Source organism: Quercus suber, unplaced genomic scaffold, assembly GCF_002906115.3.
Source record: "Quercus suber isolate HL8 unplaced genomic scaffold, Cork oak 2.0 scaffold_9, whole genome shotgun sequence".
Taxonomy (NCBI): Eukaryota; Viridiplantae; Streptophyta; class Magnoliopsida; order Fagales; family Fagaceae; genus Quercus; species Quercus suber.
The window spans coordinates 1651198-1673735 of NW_027069475.1; the positions used below are offsets into that span (position 1 = coordinate 1651198).

Consider the following 22538-nt stretch of genomic DNA (forward strand, 5'->3'; position numbering starts at 1 on the left):
AACAAGAAACTACTACTATGTCTATGTCTATCTCTATGTCCGAATTCAAACACCAAAAGCTCCCAACGACCTCTTACTTTTTCACTTTTGCCGCTACGTTAAACTTTGGAGCCATTGGTTCCATTATATTAATGGAAAACCCGCCAACTTCGGACTTTTCTTCCTAACCATTATTCACTCATCTCTCTTTTAATCCATTCCTCCCAAAAAAGCACTCCAAATTCTAGTTTTTCTCGTCTACTTTTTTTTATTGGTTTCAATATTTTGAATAAACAAATATAAATACACAAAAAACCAACCACCACCAAGTTCATTACGTAGCCTTAACCTTTAGTGCTTTGTTTCCTTCTACTCTGTATTCTCTCTCGTATGTTCTATGACAATTCATATGCTTTCTTTTATAAGGATATTGTAATCCTTTTCTTAGTTTTTCCGTTCATGCTTAGTTCATTTTTTTGTCCTTTTACCTTTGGTGGGTTCAATTCAATTTCAACGCTTTTGTTGATTATTTGAATATCTCAATCTCTTATTTCATGCATTTCTTGGTTTTTAGATCTGGGGTCTTTTGTGCTTGCTTAAGAAAAAAGGAAAAAAAGTTCCTTTATTGGATGTGTAGGAGCGAGGCTAAGTCCATCCCTGCATCACAATATTGACAAGGGAGCCCTATAAGAGTGGAAATTAATCCTTCGAGTCTCCGCGGCAGGAAGGCCTTGAATTTGCCAATATCTAAGGTATTGATTTTTTTATTTTGGATTTCTATCTCATTTAAAGTAGGATATTATTGAATTTTGTATCAATATGATGATTGAGTTTTTGGATTTTGATTTATTGAACGCTTCTCCAAGATTTTCTTTGATAAACAATGAATTTGAATTGTTAGACAAAAAAAAAAAAAAAGGATTTACCTTGATTTTGATCATACATGATCGGTAAATTTTATGTTAATTTTTGGTAGAAAAGGATTATAGAAGTTTCAAGATGCAGCAGCATTTGGGACAGCTTGAGGAGGGGCTGAAGATGAGGAAGGGGCAATTATATTACATTGAAAAAGAGAGGGATCAAGCACTTGATGAGCTGAAAGAGATGAAAAAGGTGGCTGAGGAGGCCAACATGAAGCTTAGTGATGCATTGTCTACAAATAAGGTGGCACTTATACAAATGGAGCTGAATTCAGTAAAGGACTCATTGTCGATTGTGAGTCAAGAATTAAGCAACAAAGACAAGAATTTCGAGTCTTTGAAAGTTGAACTCGAGAAGGCAAAACAGTTGGAGGTCAATCGGGCAGAGAGAGACGCCTCATCGGATAAGTTCAAAGGGGAATTAAGTATTCTGAAAACCTCTGAGGCTAACACAAAGGCCTTATTGTCCGAAAGTAAGATCAAAATTCAGGAATTGGAGGCAGAAATAAAGAAAGGAAAGGAAATGGAAAAAAAAACATTTGATTCGTTGGTGGCACAGACAGAACAAATCGAGCAAAACAAGATTTTGCTTGAAGAGTCAAAGCTTGAGATTGCTTCTCTCCGTGAGCAGGTGGAGAAATTGAAGGGTTCATACGGGCAAAGCAATGCATCCCAAAGTTGCTTGGAGGAAAACCTTTTGTTAAAAAAGGCATTGGAGAATCTCAACTCTGAGGTTCTATTAGCAAACGAAAATTTGGCTCATGCACAGGAGGGTGAGAGGCTTGCTTCCTCAAAGGTCAAGAGTCTCATGGAGGAAATGGAGTTGCTTAAAAATGAATTGATGCTGGCAACTGAGGCAGAAGAGAATGGCAAGACGGCAATGGATGATTTGGCAGTAGTACTAAAAGAAGTGGCAACAGAAGCTCACGAGGTGAAGGAGAAACTGAGTGTAACACAAGCAGAGCTAGAGTACACAAAAGTGGAGGCAGAGCATTTGAAGGTGCTGTTAAAGATCATGGAAGACAAGCATAAAGAAGTTTTAGATGAATCAAGGAAAGAGGCTGATCTATATAAAAATACTGCAGAGAGGTTGAGATTAGAAGCTGAAGATTCACTCTTGGCATGGAATGGGAAAGAAACTGGCTTTGTTGAATGTATCAAAAGAGCTGAAGAGGAGAGGTTTGCTGCGCAAGAAGAGAACAGTAGACTGCTTGAATTTCTTACAGAAGCCAAGAACATGGTTACAGCATCAAAGGAAGAAAATCAGAAGTTGCGTGATATACTAAAACAGGCCTTGAAAGAAGCTAATGTTGCAAAAGAAGCTGCAGGGATTGCTCAGGTTGAAAATTCACAACTTAAGGATAGCCTGGCCGAAAAGGAGGACACCTTGAATTACCTTACTCGAGCGACTGAGAACCTTAGGATTAATGAAGCTGCTACTTTTGGGAACATCAAAGCAATGAACCGGGTGCTTTCTGAGACATCGTTAAAGAAAGACGATAAGGATAAATCATCGAGAAAGGAGTCAAAGAAAGAAGATAAGGAACTAGGAAGGAATTTCAGGACTCAAAATTCAATAGATAAAGAACGTATAGATGGCAACATAAGCAAAACAACTAGTTTTAATCTCAAGGAGATGAAACTTCACGATAAACAGAAGGATGTGAATGAGGGCCCTGAAAATGATGAGGCACTTAGGAGCTCAATATTTGACATTGTAACTTCACCAGATTTAGCAGCCCATCACAGGATAAAGTCATCTTCTGTATCCATAGATGATGGACAGAAAGTACATTTTGAAGATTTTCATCATCTAGATGCAATCCATTTTGATGATTTTGACAATGATAGAAACTCAAGAAAGAAGAAAGCATTACTACGGCGATTTGGAGATCTTATACGAAGAAAAAGTTCCCCCCAAACCGAAACCATCAATTGAATAGACACTTTGGGAGTACACAAATTTTTCTTACCACCTCAGTTTTGATTCTTGTTGTAGATTAGTCATCTAGATTATTTATACAAAAAAAAACTTGCCAAAGGAAATTTATGAGGTGAACACGCTCCCCAATCATCTTTAATTATGTACAGTCATTCATCATTTATACTGGGAGAGTGAATATTAGTAATTCATCTTCTTTATGTTGCACTACCTCAAAAAAAAAAAAACTTCTTTATGTTGCATCATTTTTTCTATTTATTATTTGCCAAGTCATTCTCCACGGCCACCCAAAACTCAATGCTCTTGTAGTTCTCTCAAAATGTGATTTTTAATCATAGTTCGTCACATTCGATTGGCTAGGCAGGCAGATTTTTGTCGATGATTCTGCCCCTTTACTGCATCCTCTTAGCAGGCAAAAATTTAATAAAGAACGACATTCTCAACTCTCCATCAGTCTTGAGAGATTAGAGTCGGGGTTGTTTTCAAATCTTTGCCATGGGTCATATAGAGAGACGAGCTTGCTACTCATGCCAACAGTGGTTGGTCGTGAAGTCTAGGCTGCGTGTCTTGGAAGGGGCTAACTCAAAATCAATTAACAACTACAATTTGCTTTAACATTTCACAAAGAGGTAAGTATAGAGCGATGTGATCAGGAAGAGAGTGGGAGAGTTATACTCATGCTGCCAAACACGGGGAAACTCGTTTGGAAAATGTCTCTTACACATACCTACACATAAATTATTTTTTGAACTGAAATTGTGATTTGAAGTCACGATTTCAGTTAAAAAACCGAAATGTGTATATTTTGTGTATAATAGAGAAGTGTGTAATGATATTGTCTATTTTTAGTGGCGGAGTAAATGCTATCGTTTTTGGTAGGTAAAGACTTTAGTTAATGTTTCCTTTTACTTTTATAAATGTTTAAAAGAACGCTATTTTTGGCAAGTTGTTATTGGTGTGGCAGAAAAGTAATTTCAGTAGTAGTTTAAAATTAAAATCAACAACAACTAACTACTTATGATTTGTTGTGAAAATATTATGAACGTAGTACCTCTCCAAAATGAGAGGGATTTAGTTAGTGGGCATTAACCGTAATGGACAAAAATTTAAGATTGATGTACTTGGGCCGAAAATTAAACTTATAGGCTCCGCATGAGAGTCGAATTAAGCAATAGTTTCACAATGTGCTTGACTTGTACGTGTATCACTTATGGGTATATTGAAACACTCTCCTAGCCCACTCGCAGTCTTTCTCACGAGTCCAAAGATGAATAATGAAAAAACCCACACTCCAGAGTCCAGACCACACCCCCCAAATTCCTCAATCAGCTTTCCAACTGGATTAGAAACACATAGACGTAAGAGAGGAAAAAAAAAGAAAAAAAAAAGGGTTATTTCACTTATTTGGGCTGTAGCTTGCGATATTGGGTCTTCTAATTTTTTATTTTTATTTTTATTTTTTAAGAATTTCAACTTACTTTGTTTACTCCTGCTTATAATTTTTCATTATTGAACTTCAGATCTCATATTTAACTATCAGCGATTTTTTCAGTTGAGCTAACTTAAACCCACTAGGCCTTCTATTTTTGCTTGTCACTGACTCAATGCAACTAAAAAAAGAAAAAGAAAAGTCTACAATATTATTTTGGTTGGAACAGGAGTACCACATGCAGTTTGATCAATCTAGCTGATTTATCTCAAAAAAAAAAAAAAAAACGATGATTAATCTAGCTGAATGACTGATTATGCCCTTTCTTTATGATTCATTTTTTTCTCGTTACCATTCAAAAATTTTGAATAAAAAAAAAATCCTTTAAGTGAGCGAATAATATTTAATTTTTCACCAAGTGCATTATGCAAAGCAAAAACAATGAACGCAAGCAAAAAACAAAGTAATTCTTAGAGAGAATTCTAGAAGCATTAATTCTTTAACTGAATTTCTATCTTGGATAAATATCAATGAGGAAGATACAACGTTTATGTAGATGACAGTAGAGCTTTGGCGCCTAATCTAACCACGTAAGAAACTCTTACCCTGACCAACACAGTGATAACACAGTGTAATGCCTTATAACAGATTTTGTCACTATACTGTTATCCTAAACTAAACACATTTTAGTAGTAGTCTTAGATCTTTTCTTTACAATGCTACATGTCGATTTCTTTTCTTCACTTGTGAAAGTTCAATATAGGTATGAAATACCCTTAAACGTTTAGACCCAAAATTATAAAAATACCAATTCAAGCTTTATATCAAATAATTAATGTGCAGAACATGATAATAAGCCAATAACAAAATTGATAGACAATCTAAGCCAAATATAAACACATCCACAGCAGTAAATATAAGGCAAAGATAAAGGGAAGAACGATGCAAACACACGAACAACACACAATGTGTTATCGAAGAGGAAACCGAAGTTCTCGGTGTAAAACCTCTCCGCCGCCCTCCAAGCGGTCAATAATCCACTAGAAAATGTAGTTAGAATACATGAACAGCAATAGACCCTCCAAGCCTAATCTACCCAGGTACCTAAGCCCTCCAAGCTTCTTGCTCCAACGAGGTTGCGCTGAACCTTTTTCTTTTCTAGCTTACCGGATTCCGCTACTTGACCATAGCATCAACCAATGTATATTGGTTCCTTCCAAACTGCTTTCCTTAGCACCAAATGAACCTTCTCACAGACGTGGGTGTGGTGAGATAAGGATTTGGTAAAAAACCTCTCAAGGGTATGACAATAGAGAGAAAGAGAGTAGAGGAATTTGTAGAGTTTCTTAGATGAAGATTGGGAATGAGGCAATCTTGTTTTTCTCTAGGGTTTTCTCTCACAAAATTCTCTCTGGAAGCTCTCTACATTTCGTGGGTATAAGGGTCTATATAGAGTGAGGTGAGATGAGAATACGAAGAGACAGATTTTTACCAAACAGGGTAATTGGCAGCTTGGTCTCGCGGCTTGTCCAAGTCATGAAATCAAGTCGCGACGTAACGGTCTGGCTAGCCTGGGACTTTTGTCCTGTAGTGCGACAGCTGGTGCGACCCTTCAGCTTCCCTGCGTGCATCTCACGTGCCTGAAGTTGGCAACTTGCAGCCTCGAGCCACCTGCGAGTCCTAGCCGCGAAACTCTGCTTCTTTGCACATACTTGAGCTTTTCTTCACAACTTCTCACACACTACCCTTACAATAATCCCACCTAAAAACAGGGTTACTAAGTGCTTAAATTACAAGCAAATTGACACGGAATAAAACCAACAAGATGGTTGATAAATTTCAACCTTACAATCTCCCCCTTTGGCTATTCCGTGACAAACCCTAAAACAAACTCTAGACTTAACGCGTGAGTTGGGAACAGTTGGAAAACTCACTCACACCTAACTCTAGAACCTGCGAAGCTTTAGAACCATAAGAACAAATAACTCCTGAAACATAACAACACAATAAGTTCATTGTATACAGAAACTTGTAATGCATATGGAGCAAGCACAATGCGATCATGCACAATGGAATAAAGTAGTAAACCATGGTAAGACCAAAACAGGTAATCACTATAGCCAAGTTATCACAATGCTCATTCACACTTGGAATGAACATCCGGACATTCAAGACAATAAACACAAGGTAAATTGCGTGAATGACTAACACTTAACCAATGCACAGTACATGAAATATGCGCATCTAGAAAAAATCCTACAAGGGCACAAGAGTGACAGTACTTAGAGGAAAATGCTAGACATTTAGTTGGAAGTACTGATTAAACAAAGCACAAAGGCTGCATGAAGACTGTGCAAAAGAACAAACCCTTAAAGCTTACAGAAGCAACATGGGTACAAAACAACAACATAAAGTGTTGAAGCTGAAAAACATCATACTATATAAATGCTAAAATAAACAACTACCACCACAGTATTTTGAGTTATCAAAGTTTTATATACAGAAAATCAAATGAAAAAGAAATGATGAAGAAATCTCCCCCTCAAAACGAGCACTCCCCCTCAAGAGTTGCCCTAAAAGTTCTCCCCCTTTTTGACACGAATGGCCAAAGGGTCAATGCTGCAATTTTGTGAAAATGCCATCAACTGGAGCTTCCAAGACATCAATTTGGTCCTGCATAGCGGCCAATCTCTCCGACTGCTTTCTCTGGCCATCTCTGAGGGTCTTCTCCACTTCCGTAAGATGTTTGTGGAGGTTATCAAAGAACATTTTCAACTTGTCAGGCTAAGGAGCAGACTGTGGTTGTGTAGTGCTTGGTTGCTGTGAAGCATGGATGGCATGGACAGGTGAATCTGGCTCAGGAGTAGAAGAAGTAGCAGAAAATAGATGTGCACTCTTTGGGGTTTTGGATGAATGACTCCTGCTGGCTTGTAGAGTGAACATAGAGATTGGTTGAGGACGAGCAATCATGTTCCTAACTGAGGGAGGAGTAACACCTTCACTTAGAAGAACTTCATAATAAGACTACAGAATGGAAGGCACCCTCGTGCTACTGTTCGGGTTGCTGTCTTTCTTATGATGTGATAAATATGAGCATAGATGTCAATGGTGGTGCCTGTGATGAGATCACATAGAAATTGTGCCCTTCCAAGGTTTATATACACCGTGTTGGTCAATGGATAGAGGTTTGAAAACATAATCAGCTTCAATGTTGTCAAATTAGGTGAAAACTTGGTAGTACTGATGGATGTGCCGGCACTGGAAATGTCATGGTCAGGACCAAGAACTTGGAGAATGTCCTGCATCACTGGAATACGATCATCATACGGAGTTAGATCGGCAACCGCAGGTCGTGTGATTTTGAGAAGTTCAGCTATGGTGTCTAGACTAATGATTAACTCTGTTCCTCTTACCAGACAATATAGTTCAGTCTCAAGATCAACTGTGTTAGCAAAACACTCCTTCACTAGTTCAATCAATGGATCAACAAAATTTCCAAATAATGTTGCCCAGTCTTTTGCCTCGAAGATTCGAGGGACAAAAGTGGTGTCCAAAGTGTCAAATCTGACCTCCCGTTCCACTATAGGAGTTCCCCGGTCAAAAATGCTTGAGTAAGCATCTAGGTGTTGAGGAGTTCTGAACAACTCAATATTGATTTCAGTAGATGACTGTGAGGAAGACCGTGTTCTTTTTGCAACAGGTAATGTGTCATCTTCTGTCATAATCTCTTTTCCTTTAGAGGATTGACGAGACATCTGTAAGAGAGCAAACACACAACAAAGTACCAGATGCAATACCACAGTGAACCAACATCAACTTGATTAGATTCAGTTAAGAATGTGGGGAAAAATTTCACTTAATCACAAACACAAGAATCAGATTAACATTAAGAGAACAAATGGTTAAAATGATACATACACCACACTGAAGCACAAAAACATCCCAAGGAGCACAAACTCTCTAAAGACTACAGAACCATAGACAAATGACCCAAGGCCACACACCGAAAGCACCACATAAACCCCAAACCCATATGTCTAATGAGAAAAGAGAAACACTATCAAATGAATAATGTTCAGACAAGAGACAAGCATACTGAAGCATAGACAAGATGCAAAATAAACTCAGCAACCAAAGACAATAACCTCAAACAAACATATTCACCACATTAGGCGAACCCATTTTTGAACACAGTATATCGCATAACACATGTGCAATGTTCAAAACAAGAAGGTAATGGTCAACATAGTAAAAATGAAATGAGGGAAAGAAAACCCATACCTTATTCTTGATGTTTGATGAAGACATGATGCAGAAAATGAGATCTTTTTCAAAGAACCACGGAGTGTTGAGAAAGAAATTTTGAGGAGAAGATGAACAGAAACTGAACTTCGAGGGAAAAACTGAAAAACAGTTTTAAAATTTGTCCTTAAAACGCAAAACACGCGTTTTTCACGACTGGATCAAGTCGCCAGTAAGTCGCCAGGTTAAGCCGCGAAACACTGTGAAGAGAAGAAACTTGAGAAATTTCTCTAAGTGTTTTTCGCGACTGGAAGGTCTACCTGCGATATAGTCGCGATATGAGCCGCGAAATTCTCTGAGTACCTCTCGCGACTGGATCTTCCACCCGCAAACTAGTCGCCATACTGACCCACGAAAACAAGAAAACTCAAATTTTGGAAAAAAAATTCTAAGTCTTTTTCGTGATTAGAGCATTTACTCGCCAGTTAGCCGCGAAAAATCTCTGAGTGATCTCGTGACTGGGACATGCGACTGGGCCAACCAGCGACTTAGTCGCCAAAACAGGGCAACACTGTTTTTGAAATTTTTGACATTTTTTTGTAAAAACAAAGTACTTTCCAAAAACAAATCAAAACACTCAAAAATCTTTTGTGTTTGACCGACAAAGATTGAGCATGTGAAAACACATTTAATCAAGTACAATCACACAAATGAATATGACATTCATTGAACATAGACTTGTGTGTTGTGTGTGGATATCAAAAATGAGATAGTCCTTAGTCCAATGTGAAGCTTCAATGATCAATTCAATCAAGGCATACACAACTAGCACTAAATAATGTGATCTATCTCAATTATAAAAACATGCATATATGACCTCCCACAAGTACATGATAACAATTCTTTGAAACTTTAAATTTGGCTCCATATTCAACATATCATTTGCAATTTTTGAGCAAAGAAAATCTCATTGAGAGATAGATGCCTGAAATTTTTGATATTTCAATTGATGAGTTAGCCTTTGGCTTTTAGGGCATCATTCATACTTTTTATTTTGGTCGCTTTCCCTTTTTCCTAGTCGAATACTAGTTTGTGCGACAGGCTTTTGCAGCTCTATATCTCTTTTCATTTTGAGATTTACATTTAGAGAGCTCTTTTAAGCAAAAAATAAAAGGTGGGAAGATATATAGGCATGAGTCTATGTAAGTCTCAAGATCAACAAAACCATTCACTAGTCATTCATGACAAGGTTGAAGATCTATTTACAACAGTCACATAGATTTTAGAATTTCTTCCACAATGATATGAGTGCATGAGAGACAAGTTAAGCTCGTTAAATGCACAATACCATAAGTACAAAGGTACAAGGCAAAACATGCTTTGAAATAAAAACTTAACAAAGTGATCAAACTTTTTGGATTTTCTATTTTTTTTTTATGTGTTTTTGGATTTTTGACACAAAAACAGTAAAAGATTGATAAAAAACATAACATAAAGAACAATGTAAAACATTTGAACCAAAGACAAACACAAAAAAATCTAAAAACTAGAAATAAGCATACAACCAAGCATATACACAAACATGGGAAGTATTGATGCATGGACACGTTGTAATGCTTATGCATGAGTACCCTTTGTCACCCACACGTCACGTGCGTTTGGGGTGATATCCTTGACGGATCGGGTACGAGAGTTAGGGCTGTCAAACCTTCGTGTGAAGCTTTCCAAGCAATTTGTGAATGCACTTATCATCTTCATCACGTCCATCATTCCTGGATCACGTTTTTGGCTTCTTGGTTGCTCACCACCCCAAGTCCTCATATCATTTCTTCTTCCTCGTGACCGAGGTGCACTTGCATTGGTGTCTGCTCTCAGCTTTTGACATTTGGGTCTGGTATGTCCTTGCAATCCGCAATAATGACACACATACTCCGTTCTAGGACCCTGCTGCTGTCTTGGGAGTGATCTTCCTCTAGCTCCATATTTGGATTCTGATTGATTACTGGACTTATGTAATACCCGTTGATCAGCCACATTCTTCTTCTTCTCAACTTTAATTTTCTCAAGACTGGACCTGTCCATAGTCGTCTCCTTAACCTTTACAAACTTCACTTCTTTGGTGACATTTGTTGATGAGCTACATCTTCCGGTGTATCCCAATCCAGATTTGTCTAAGGCATGTTTTTGAGATGAAATAACATCATCTAACTCAAGGAATCTCACTTTTGTGTAAGCTTCTGATAGCTCACCATTAAGTGCTTCAATCTCACATTTTGCCTTCTTGTATCGTACCAAGAGACTTTTGTAATCTTCCTCAGCCCTCTTCATCTTCTTAATGGCTGTATTAGCCACCTTAGCATATTCACCGGTCTTCTCAAGGAGTGAGTTGTAAGTCTCTTGCAATCCCACTGCTTCTCCAACTTCCTCATCTTCAGACTCCTCGACTATTCCAATAGACTCCAAATCAGAATGCTTACCAAGCTCCTTCACAAGAATATCTAAATCCTTTGAGGTCTCCACATGAGCAATGGTCATGAATGCGGAGTAATTTCCTTCTCCGTCACAGCTTTCTTCCGAGTCAGAGTTTGATGAATCCGAGTCACTCAGAGTAGTGGCATAGACCTTTCCTTTGGACTTCAAATATTTGGGACATTCCTTTTTGAAGTGTCCATGTCCATTACACTCAAAGCAAGTGATTCCTTGAGATGATTGGGAATCTCTATCATCCTTCCTTCGGAATTCTTTCTTCTCCCTCCCGGAACTCTGAAAATTTCCTTTGTCACCAAATTTTCCACCATTCTTGAATTTCAAGAATTTTCGGAAGTTTTTTACAAGATATGCTACATCTTTATTTACTCCATCTTCTTCGGAAGGATTATCCATTCTTTTGGTGATGGTCTTAAGAGCAAGCAATTTACTCGTCTTGTGGGAAGGTAGTCCAAGCTCATACGTTTGAAGTGACCCAATGAGCTCTTGGATCTTAATTTCATCCAAATCCTTGCTTTCCTCTATAGCTGTGACTTTTGCCCGAAAGCTCTCCAGTAAGGACCTCAAAATTTTTCTCACCACCTTATTATCTTCAACCTTCTCCCCAAGATTGAATTTAGCAATTACAGTTTCATTGAGCTTCCCATAGAATGAATCAAATGGTTCATCATCCCCCATCTTGAGCTCTTCAAATTTGGTGGTAAGCATCTGAAGCTTTGTGTCCTTAACTTTCTTTGTACCTTCATATGTCATCTTCAAAATCTCCCAAGCTTCCTTGGCTACCATCATATGAGAGATCCTGTGGAATTCATCTGGAGACACACCACAAAAAATAACATTTAGCGCTTTACTATTAGCATTGGCTGCTGCGAGAGCTGCCTTATCCCAAGTGGACTTAGGATTCGTTGGCTTGGTCCAACCAATCTCAACCGCATCCCAAACGGTAGCATCTATAGAGCATAAAAATGCTCTCATTCGAACTTTCTAAAATGCATAATTATTACCATAAAAAAATGGTGGAACAGTGAGAGATTGAGACCTATCCATCTCAACAAGGGGTTAAGGATCACACTTAGGTATTAAAACCACACCAAGTGTACCCGCTCTGATACCAAATGAAAGTTCAATATGGGTATGAAACACCCTTGAACGTTTAGACCCCAAATTATAAAAATACCAATTCAAGTTTTATATCAAACAATTAATGTGTGAAACATGATAATAAGCCAATAACAGAATTGATAGACAATCTAAGCCAAATATAAACACATCCACAGCAGTAAATATAAGGCAAAGATAAAGGGAAGAATAATGCAAACACACGGACAACACATGATATGTTATCGAAGAGGAAACCGAAGTAGTGTAAAACCTCTCCTCCGCCCTCCAAGCGGTCAATAATCCACAAGAAAATGTAGTTGGGATACATGAACAGCAATAGACCCTCCAAGCCTAATCTACCCAGATACCTAAGCCCTCCAAGCTTCTTGCTCCAACGAGATTGCGCCGAACCTTTTTCTTTTCTAGCTTACTGGATTCCGCTACTTGACCATAGCATCAACCAATATATATTGGTTCCTTCCAAACTGCTTCCCTCAGCACCAAATGAACCTTCTCACAGACGTGGGTGTGGTGAGATAAGGATTTGGTAAAAGACCTCTCAAGGGTATGACAATGGAGAGAAAGAGAGTAGAGGAATTTGTAGAGTTTCTTAGATGAAGATTGGGGATGAGACAATCTTGTTTTTCTCTAGGGTTTTCTCTCACAAAATTCTCTCTGGAAGCTTTCTACATTTCGTGGGTATAAGGGTCTATATATAGTGAGGTGAGATGAGAATACAAAGAGACGGATTTTTGCCAAACAGGGTAAATTGACGGCTTGGTCTCGCGGCTTGTCCAAGTAGCGAAATCAAGTCGCGACGTAACGGCCTGGCCAGCCTGGGACTTTTGTCCTATAGTGCGATAGTTGGTGCGACCCTTCAGCTTCCCTACGTGCATCTCACGTGCCTGAAGTTGGCGACTTGCAGCCACGAGCCACCCGCGAGTCCTAGCTGCGAAGCTCTGCTTCTTTGCACATACTTGAGTTTTTCTTCACAACTTCTCACACACTACCCTTACAATAATCCCACCTAAAAATAGGGTTACTAAGTGCTTAAATTACAAGCAAAATATCACGGAATAAAGCCAACAAGATGGTTGATAAATTTCAACCTTACAACTTGCAACAGCTTGACTATCTTCACCTGGCTTTATCAGCTATCTGGTCATTAGTGGGAATGAAATGAACAACCAAATCCTTGTTGATGACCTTTTCTTTGATGAAATGGTAATCCACCTCAACATGTTTTGTTCTGGCATGAAAAACAGGATTGGATGCCAATGCCAGTGCTGATACACCAGACAAGGAGTATCCAAGTAAATATAAAAAATTAGTTAGTGTTTTGGTTTGATGATACACCAAAAGTCATAGGTTGAAAAAAAAAAAAATATATATATATATATATATATGGTTTGGGTTTAAGTTGGTGTAACTCTAATACACCAAAAGTCATAGGTTGAAAAAAAAAATATATATATATATATATATATATATGGTTTGGGTTTAAGTTGGTGTAACTCTAACTAATGTTATACCACCTAATAACTTGTTATAGAGTTCATATTTTGAACATTTCACCGTTGAATTATATGTTTTATATGTTTTTAACATTTTTGCCAATTTTCATGTCAATTGGATGTTATTTACTATTTAATCCATAAATTCATTTTTTATACATTATTTTAAATTAAAAAATTTTGAATTTAAATAATTGATTAATGACATGGCTATTAATTTTTTATCACCATGAAAATTTTCAAGCATGGAGAATATACGAAGATAATGCAATTTAACAGTGGATTTGTCAAAATTCACATCAAATTAAAAAATATTGAGTGGTGTAACGTTATTTAGAATTATACCAGGTATAACTTGAACTCAACCATATATATATATATATATATAAAATTTGAAAACTAGGAAAATTTTGTGATGATCCAACCCGAAAGGGACATCCCCTTTATAGGCAAAATAAAACACTATTTAAACAGTGAATAGTAAACAGTAAAATTGACTTTTTAACTATTTATTGTAGGTCAGCAAGATTGTCAGCATGTGCTGTCCAAAAAGAATCATATATATATATATATATACACTCATTGATGTGACTTTTTATTTATGGTAAAATTACAATTTACAAATGTTGGTTATTCTACTCAAACACTAAGAGGCTGTTTGGCACCACTTTTTTCATCACTCCATTTCCGTCACTCAATTTTCATCACTCATCACTCATAACTCATCACTCATCACTCATCACTCATCACCCATCACTCTAAAATATAACATCCGTTTGGCCCTATCACTCAAATGCCATCACTCAACATTTTTCACACTATTTGTGGGCCCCAGCTCTGTCACTTGGTTAGATGCTTCTGTTTTATTACCCGCGGCTTTGTTTTCATCCCCATTAGCCTTCTCTTTTCTCATTTCCCCTTCCCCCTTCAGCCCTGTCACTCTCCCAAAGCACAAACCCAAACCCATAAAAATTTCTTAACCTCCATTACCACGTCAGGACTGTCACCAGTGAACAACACCCATCTCTTCGATGTGTACGGCGGCACGATCTCCTCCGTCGTGACCCAGCAGTGTTGACGAGCATAAATAAATGTGACTCATTTCCTGATTTTGTCACAGACGGTCTCCTCCGACCCAAGACGATGCTACCTCATCCCTTTCTGTACTCTCTCACCTTGTTTATTTATCTGATTTGTGTGTTTCGCATTTGGATTTTGAAAAAAATGTTAGGTTTTAGCTTGAACTTTGTTTGCCTCTGTTTTTCCTTGTTGTTTGGTTGGTGAGAAAATAATAAAGCCTCTGTTTTTTTGGTTTTGTTTTGTTTTTTTTTTTTGTTTATATGATATTATTGTGCTTACCCATTGCTAGTTTGCTTCAATGCATTGAAGTATGCAAAAGGGTTTGCTTAAATTCTCCTTTTAATCTTCAATATCTCCCTCTTACTCAGATGGGTATTTTTCTTTTTGGCTGCTATGTACTTAATATTTATTGCTTTTTTTTTTCTTAACTGTGTTATGGTATCTGATATTGTGAATCTTGCATAGGTTGATAACCGGGGTCCTTTCGGGTCAAAAAGGTCTCGGAATGATGGTAAGTTGAACTCAGTAGTTTTCATTATTGATTGTAGTATTGGTTTTAAGCATTTATGTGTGCTAGTGTGGATTTTTTTGATGTTTTTGTATGTATGTCATGTTTGAAAATATGTTTAGTGCCTGAAATTGAACACATTTAGGCCGTTAGACGATGTGACCAAAATTTAAATGGGCATACCATCACTTTGTTAGACACATTAGGGACTACAAGTGATCACTTTAAGTATGTTAGGAACTAAAAGAAATCACAAAATGATCACTTTAAACTACGAGGACTAAAATCATTCATGGACTATAACTTAGGGACCAATAATGTATTTTGGCATAGTACAAATTAAATTAGAAGTAGGTGAGTGCATTTTCATGTGTGTTGGAATCGGTTTAATGCCTTTGTAAGTTTCATCATGTTGTTATCAGTATGAGATGTTGGATTCTTTTTTATGTTGTTCCCTGTTTAATAGGCATTCTTTTAAGGTATTTTCTAGGCAGTGTGCAATTTGGGATTCACTATCTAGCCTGGTTCTGTTATTGGTGTTTTTCTTTGGGATAAATTATGCCTTTCTTAAAGGAAAACCATTTTGAGAAACGATGCCGGAGATTAATATAGCAATTATGCAAGAGTTGAACTAGAGTTTTTATTTTGATATAGATGATGATTCTATCTTGATTGACTAAAGATAGCAGACACTAGAGGTTTTAACTTTTAATTAGTTGATTTGACCTTATATTCTAGAACAATGGGTAGGTGCTCAAAGTAATTCATATGGTTTTTCTCACTTTGTAACTGGGTCTGACTAGTAATGAGTTTCCCATCATAAATTAATAGCTTTATTCACATTTCATAGGTGGTTCTTTTTCATCTTTTACAGACTCAAAAAAGTATGTGAGGTTCCTGTGTTCAAAAGGTTTAAAATTGAAATTACCTATTTACCAGTTTGGACCAGTTTACTACAGTAAACACTGCCATTCATTGGTTATAGCATTCTTTGAGGGACCGATTTCATTATCTATCCCTTAACAGCTGTCTGTTATCATGTAATCTGTCTTTTCCAATTCAGTTGTTTGAAATTATCATGCTTACCTATGCTAGCTTCACTATGTTCTTGTTGAGCCAAATTACCGGGCATGTCACCATTTTTTAATTATTGATTTCGGTCCAAATTGGTCTATTCAGTCCAGTTTAGTCTATTTCAGTCTATTGAGGTCTAGTTCGGACCAATTCAGTCCCAGTCAATCTATTTTTAGTCCATTTAGTCTATTTCCATCCATTTCAGTGCACTTATTTAATAATGGAAAAATACATGTTTGTGATGAAATTACCTATTCTAAATTTGAATATATTAAGCCTTCAATTTTTTTTTTTGAATGTATTAAAAAAAGATAGATGACAAAAAGTAATAATATTATTTTTAATTGTTTAATTTAATGATTTGTGATTTTTTTTACCATACTACAAAAGCAAGTATTTGATCACTGGACTTTTCTAACCATTAAAAAAATATTAATTCTTTGTTCTCTTTTTCTTTGACCGTGAGAAAGTACATGCATACATGTCAAGGATGGACTCAAGCATATTTTGAGGTAGTTTTGCAATTTTACTTCTCTGTAATCCCTAATTTCTTCCATCGGGGAGTAGTTAAACGCTTTGAAGTAGACTAAGATCTAGCAATGGGGAAGTTTGTATCTTTAGTAGCATGCCTACTTTCCCTCAGTTAATAACCAGAGAGGAAAATATTACTTTGTGAACAAATTAAGGGAAATAAAGGTCAAATGCGAAATTTGGGTTTAGAGTTCTTTTTACTGCTGAAATTTGAAACTGTAGAGTCAAATGATTGCCTTTAGTAGACAAATTTCTAATGCCTTTGTTGTGATTGTTATGAGTGTAATACTGATCACTAATAATTTTCCAGAATAATCTGTCGAAATTAATGGCTAAATTTAAATGGCTTAGGACCAGTTCTGTTGTCGTGGATTAGTGCCATGCTCTTTACAAGTACTTTTGATGCTTCAGCAGGCTTAGAAATCCTCTGCTTTCCTGTCTTGTGAAGTTATGGGGCACCATTTGTTGATTAAATTACATTACTGCATTCCTGATAAGTGATAAAATGGTTTACATTCAGTATGGACGTATTAACATCACTAATTAGCCCAAATGGGTTTTCAGTTTCTACAACTCATAACTCAAAAATCAGATAATTAAGTGTTAAAAACAGAGTTATGGAAATAGAGAAATTGTGCAGCCAAACAGACTTTTTATCATGGGTTTCACAATTTTTTAGAATTGAATTATGAAAACAGGCTATCCAAACAGCCTCTAAACAGTCTAGAGAGCCTAGTCTTCCAAAACTTTTCGAAACCAATTTGAATTTCTCACCAAACCCCAGAAATTTAACAGAAAAGAAACGTTTCAAGTTTTAACTATGTCCAAAACTCCAAATCAAAGCAAAGCCAAACTATCCAACAGATCCAATCAAAGAGTTCTCATTTCTCACCAAATCACAACAAATTAAAAACCATTCATTGAAAACCACACCTCTTCGATGCCAATCCAATACCAATGGCGGGTCAGCGACATTGACCAAAAAGAATAAAAAAAGGAGAGGATGGGCACCAAAATGATGCTACTATAATCTCATTGAAGTGGTGACTGACTGACTGGTGAAGACTTTCAGTCAATATGGGTATTTGCACGGTAAAGTAAAAGAAGAAGAAAGAAAATTACAAGTTAAACTCAATAAACACATTTGACCAAAAGAAGTTAAGTAACTAGCGCTTATCTATTTATTCTACGCTAGTTTGGGTGGCACGGGCAAAACACGTGCTGTTCTTTTGAGCGAAAAAAAAAATTAAGAAAGAATTTTTATTTGAAGGAGAATAAAATCATGTACTTAAACCTCTATTTTCAACCGCCGATGGAAAACTTACATCTCAATAGTTGAGGAAAATATTATGATAACAACAAAATATCACGACATTTTTACAATACAATACATTTATTTTTATATTTTATTATTTTATTTTATTTTAGTTTGACCCATAAAGAATTGATACATGTGTCACAACATTTTCACAATATCTCTACATTTACAATGTACTCACAATGTAAATTTATATTGTAAATACACAAAAATTAGCAAATGTTGTACACATTTGCAAAATTTGTAAAATATTTATCATTTTTTTTTCTTTTGCAAATGTGTATAATATTTGCCATTTTTTATTTGTGTGTCTATTGCAAATGTGTATAATATTTACCTTTTTTTTTGCGTGTCTACATTCTACAATGTAAGCTTATATTTTAAGTACAAAATTAACATATAAAAATCATTAAAAAAGAAAACAAAACAAAAACAAGCTTAAACCTACTGGTGTATTTGAAGAAAAAACCTAACTGTCATACTTGAAGAAAAAAGGAAGAAAAGAAAAAGAGCTGCTCACCAATTCTCTTTATTTTAAGACTTTTAGGTAATAGTGCTAATAACTAATAAGTGTTACGTTACAACATTTCTATAATACTTTTATAACAAAGGTAAGTTATTAATGATTCTAATTTGAACTCACTATTAAAATTATTTTTTCCCCACTAATAACAGTCAATAATAACTTACTACTTAGAATTTATTATGAAAACGTTGTCACCATAACATTTTTTTAATATTAAAATTTTTTCTTTCTTACTCAAACTCATAGTTTTCGCTTGTTACAAAAGACAAAAAAGTTGAACAAACATTTTTTTTTTTTTTTTTTTTTTTTTTTTTGATTTTGAGAAACCAGACCTGAGGTTCAATATTATTGCAAGATGGGGAAGAAAAAAATTACGAGTCACGAGTGACTAGAGGAGCTATATCAGCAGGTGATGTTCCAATCCATACCTGCAGGTCGTCGCTAAAGACAACTTTTTTTGGCTAAGAAATGGGCAGTGGTATTGCCTATACGTTTAACATGAGGAAAATTACAAGAAACGAAACCAGCAACGAACATAAGGACATCTTGAATTACATGACCATACTTTGGATTCATAGATTCTCTAGCAACAATTGTCTTTGTATTAACCTTAATGTCACCTTCCACAGAGCACTCTAGTATACCCAGCTCTTTAGCGAAGAGAAGAGCCCTTCTACAAGCCAGAGATTCAACTACTGTAGGGGATGAGGGAAAAGAAACTCTTTCGACATAGCATCAATTACACGGCCTGAGAAGTCTCTGATAACAATCCCAAGCCTAGCAGCAACCTGAGGGTTGAAGGTAGTTCCATCAAAATTCACTTTAACACTCGGGTGTATGGGAGGGATCCATCTAATAGCTCAATCAGTTGGCATGGGATGGTTGAGTGTCGGACCTTGGACTTCTAGAAAACCTTGAAGGAGAAGGCTTGCTCTTTGCCTAATTCTACTGAGCTCAACAACAACATCACCCACTCTATCTGAGTTTCTTCTGTTCCAGATCATCCAAAAAATTACAACAAGAAGGTTTACATCTAAACAATGCCTCATGTCCAGCACCATTACCCGCAAATCAGCAAAAGTACAAAAACAGTACTTGAGTAATTTCTACAACATTCCATTGGGCTCCCATATGACAAACAGAGAAGCACGTGACCAAAGAGCATGCATTGTATCTTCACTATCAAATTTACATCCCCAACACATAATAGAACTAACCACATTTCTCCGCCCCAAATTACAGAGAGTTGGGAGGGCATTATGAGTAGCTCTCCAAATCATATGTTTAACTTTTGGAGGGACTTGAAGATTCCAAATGCCATTCCACATTGACTGGGTTCTACCATGGGTTGAATATCCCGGGTTTAATCTTTTATCAGCATCAGACAGTAGCTTATATGCACTGCATGTGGAGTAAACACCTTTTGTACTAGGGAACCACACCTCCTCATCTGGGATAACTTGACAACTAAGGGCAATACTGATGATTGTATGGGCTTCCTGGGGAAGAAATTCAGCCTCGATTATCAACACCTTCTAGGAATGGGATGCTTCATCAATTAGGTCGCATAATCTAGCATCCAGAGGTAGGTTTAGTGTAGGAGACACAACCTTAGCACTTGACAATTTTGGGAGCCACTTGTCCTATCTTATATTTATTCTCTAACTGTTCTCAACTCTCCACATTGCCCCCAACTTGATGACATGCCTGGCTTGATAGAGACTCTTCCAAGCAAATGCCCCTTTGTTTGAGCTCTCACATTCCAGAATGGAGCAATCCGTGAAGAATTTTGGTTTAAAAACCTTATACAGAAGTGAATTCTCATTTGTCTTTAATCTCCAAACTTGAGGTGGTTGATGCTGTCTTATTAGTTCTAAACTCAGGTACTATACCCGAAAACCTTAACCATACTTTCTTAACTCTCATTCCTAAAAAACGGAGTCCCCACAAAGTCACTGATTTCAGACCCATTAACTTAAGCAATGTACTGTATAAGCTAATTGCTAAGGTGCTTGCAAACTGGTGGAAACCCCTCTTTCCCCAATTAATTTCTGAAACGCAGAGTGCATTAATGTCAGAAATGCTTATCACAGATAATATCCTCATTGCTCATGAGATGCTCCACCATTTAAAGACAAAGAGGACAGGAAAGACGGGATTTATGGCTTTAAAGCTTGAAAATGGGCTTCAGTAGTAGATTTATCAGCCTCATTTTAGCTTGTGTTCGATCAGTGACCTATTCCATCATGCTTAATGGTCAACCCCATGGTTTAGTCATTCCAGAATGGGGTCTCCATCAAGGTGATCTACTCTCACCCTACATTTTTCTTTTGGTTACTAAAGGCCTACATGCCCTCTTTTAGGCTCTTTAAGAAAGCTGAAATGGAGGGGGAGTTAAGTGGTGTATCTCTTTGTGCTACCGGCCCATGGGTGTCTCATCTGTTATTCGCAAACAATAGTCTAGCCTTCTGTAGCGCATCTATCTTTGATTGTGTAAAGATTCAATCATTGTTGTATCTCTATAAGCAAGCCTCAGGGCAGAACATCAATAGGGGGAAGACTAATATTTTTTTCAGCTCAAATACCACAATTCAAATTCAAGAAGCTACAAAGACCTTTCTAGGTGTCCCTGAATCCAGTGATATGAACAATATCTAGGCCTCCCGTCCTTGGTGGGTAGGGGAAAAAAGAAATCTTTCAGCATTATAAAAGAGAGAATATGGAAAAAGCTTAAAGGTTGGAAGGAGAAGTTATTGTCCCAAGTTGGACGTGAGATTCTAATAAAGGCAGTGATTCAGACAATTCCCACCTACACTATGTGTGTGTAACTGAAACCTTTAACTTTTTATTGACCTCTCTAGAGCTTGCCACATCATTATCAATTTTTTTTAAATAAAACTATTTTTGTTTAGTCCAAATTTAATAAAGAATGAAATTCTATCTCTCTAACAAGTCCAACTTAAACTTAAACTCATCATTATGATTTTTTCAAATAAAATTATTTTTGTTTAATTCGAACTTAACAAGGAGTGAAACTCTATCTCTCTAACATGTCCAACTTAAACTCAAACTTATCATTATCATTTAAAAAAAAAAAAATTATTTTTGTTTAGTCCAAACTTAATAAGGAGTAGTGAAACTTTATTTCTCTAACAAGTCCAACTTAAACTCAAACTCAAACATTGATAATTTATCTCCAAATTTTGCGAGGTTAATCATGAAAACTATAAAAGCAGTGCAAACTCCAATATTTTTTTTTTTAAAAGCCGAGTAAAGGTATGAGCCCTTCTTCAGTTATTTTTTTCTCCTCTACTTTGTTAAAATATATATATATATATATTATGATTTTTCATGTATTTTTTAAAAGTAATTTTCGTATATGAACCACCAAACTCTCTTTAGCCCTTTTTTACAAGATAAAAAAGTTTGCAATAATTGAAATTTAATGTTGCTACTACTGCATATGCCTTTGCTTCACCTCACGATATGAAAATATGTTAATTTCTTGGGTAGAAAGCTTATATACAATATATTAAGAGGAGGTATGACTTTCATTATTTCAACGTGAGCTCCTCCTCAATATTTTTTAGCGTGGGCCACATGCTGATAAGATTCTTTTAAAGTTTAGACCTGTTAAAATTTAAAACTTATTACTTTATGATTCGTGTTCTTTTTTCTTTTTCTTATATTTCTCATTTGAATAGTCATATATTTTTTGAATTGTTTCAATAATTTATTCTTTAATTATATATCTTTTTTGGCATTTTGAAAGTTTTAACATCTGAATTTGTGTAGTCACACACACACACACACACACACACACACACACACATATATATATATTTTATCCATGGATTATTCTTTTGAATGTAACCCGTCTTTGTTTT

At 36.3% G+C, this 22538-nt stretch overlaps 1 protein-coding gene and 1 long non-coding RNA gene across 3 annotated transcripts; both read left to right on the plus strand.

The window, feature by feature from the left end:
* The first annotated feature begins 262 nt into the window (after window positions 1–262).
* Window positions 263–3041, plus strand: LOC112039505 (putative WEB family protein At1g65010, chloroplastic). Of its 2 annotated transcripts, none has more exons than XM_024072379.2 (3): window positions 263–367; window positions 554–731; window positions 956–3041. In XM_024072379.2, exon 3 carries the CDS (start codon window positions 979–981, stop codon window positions 2836–2838), a length of 1860 nt encoding a protein of 619 aa, XP_023928147.1. In that variant the 5' UTR covers window positions 263–367; window positions 554–731; window positions 956–978; the 3' UTR covers window positions 2839–3041. The 2 variants fall into 2 exon arrangements, with proteins under 2 accessions (XP_023928147.1, XP_023928148.1); XM_024072380.2 differs by having other exon boundaries at window positions 961–3041.
* Window positions 3042–14334: 11293 nt separating this feature from the next.
* LOC136068932 (uncharacterized) lies at window positions 14335–17016 on the plus strand. The gene is made up of 2 exons (XR_010630229.1): window positions 14335–14777; window positions 15160–17016. It is a non-coding gene; the product is annotated as an uncharacterized LOC136068932 (long non-coding RNA).
* Window positions 17017–22538: the final 5522 nt, after the last annotated feature.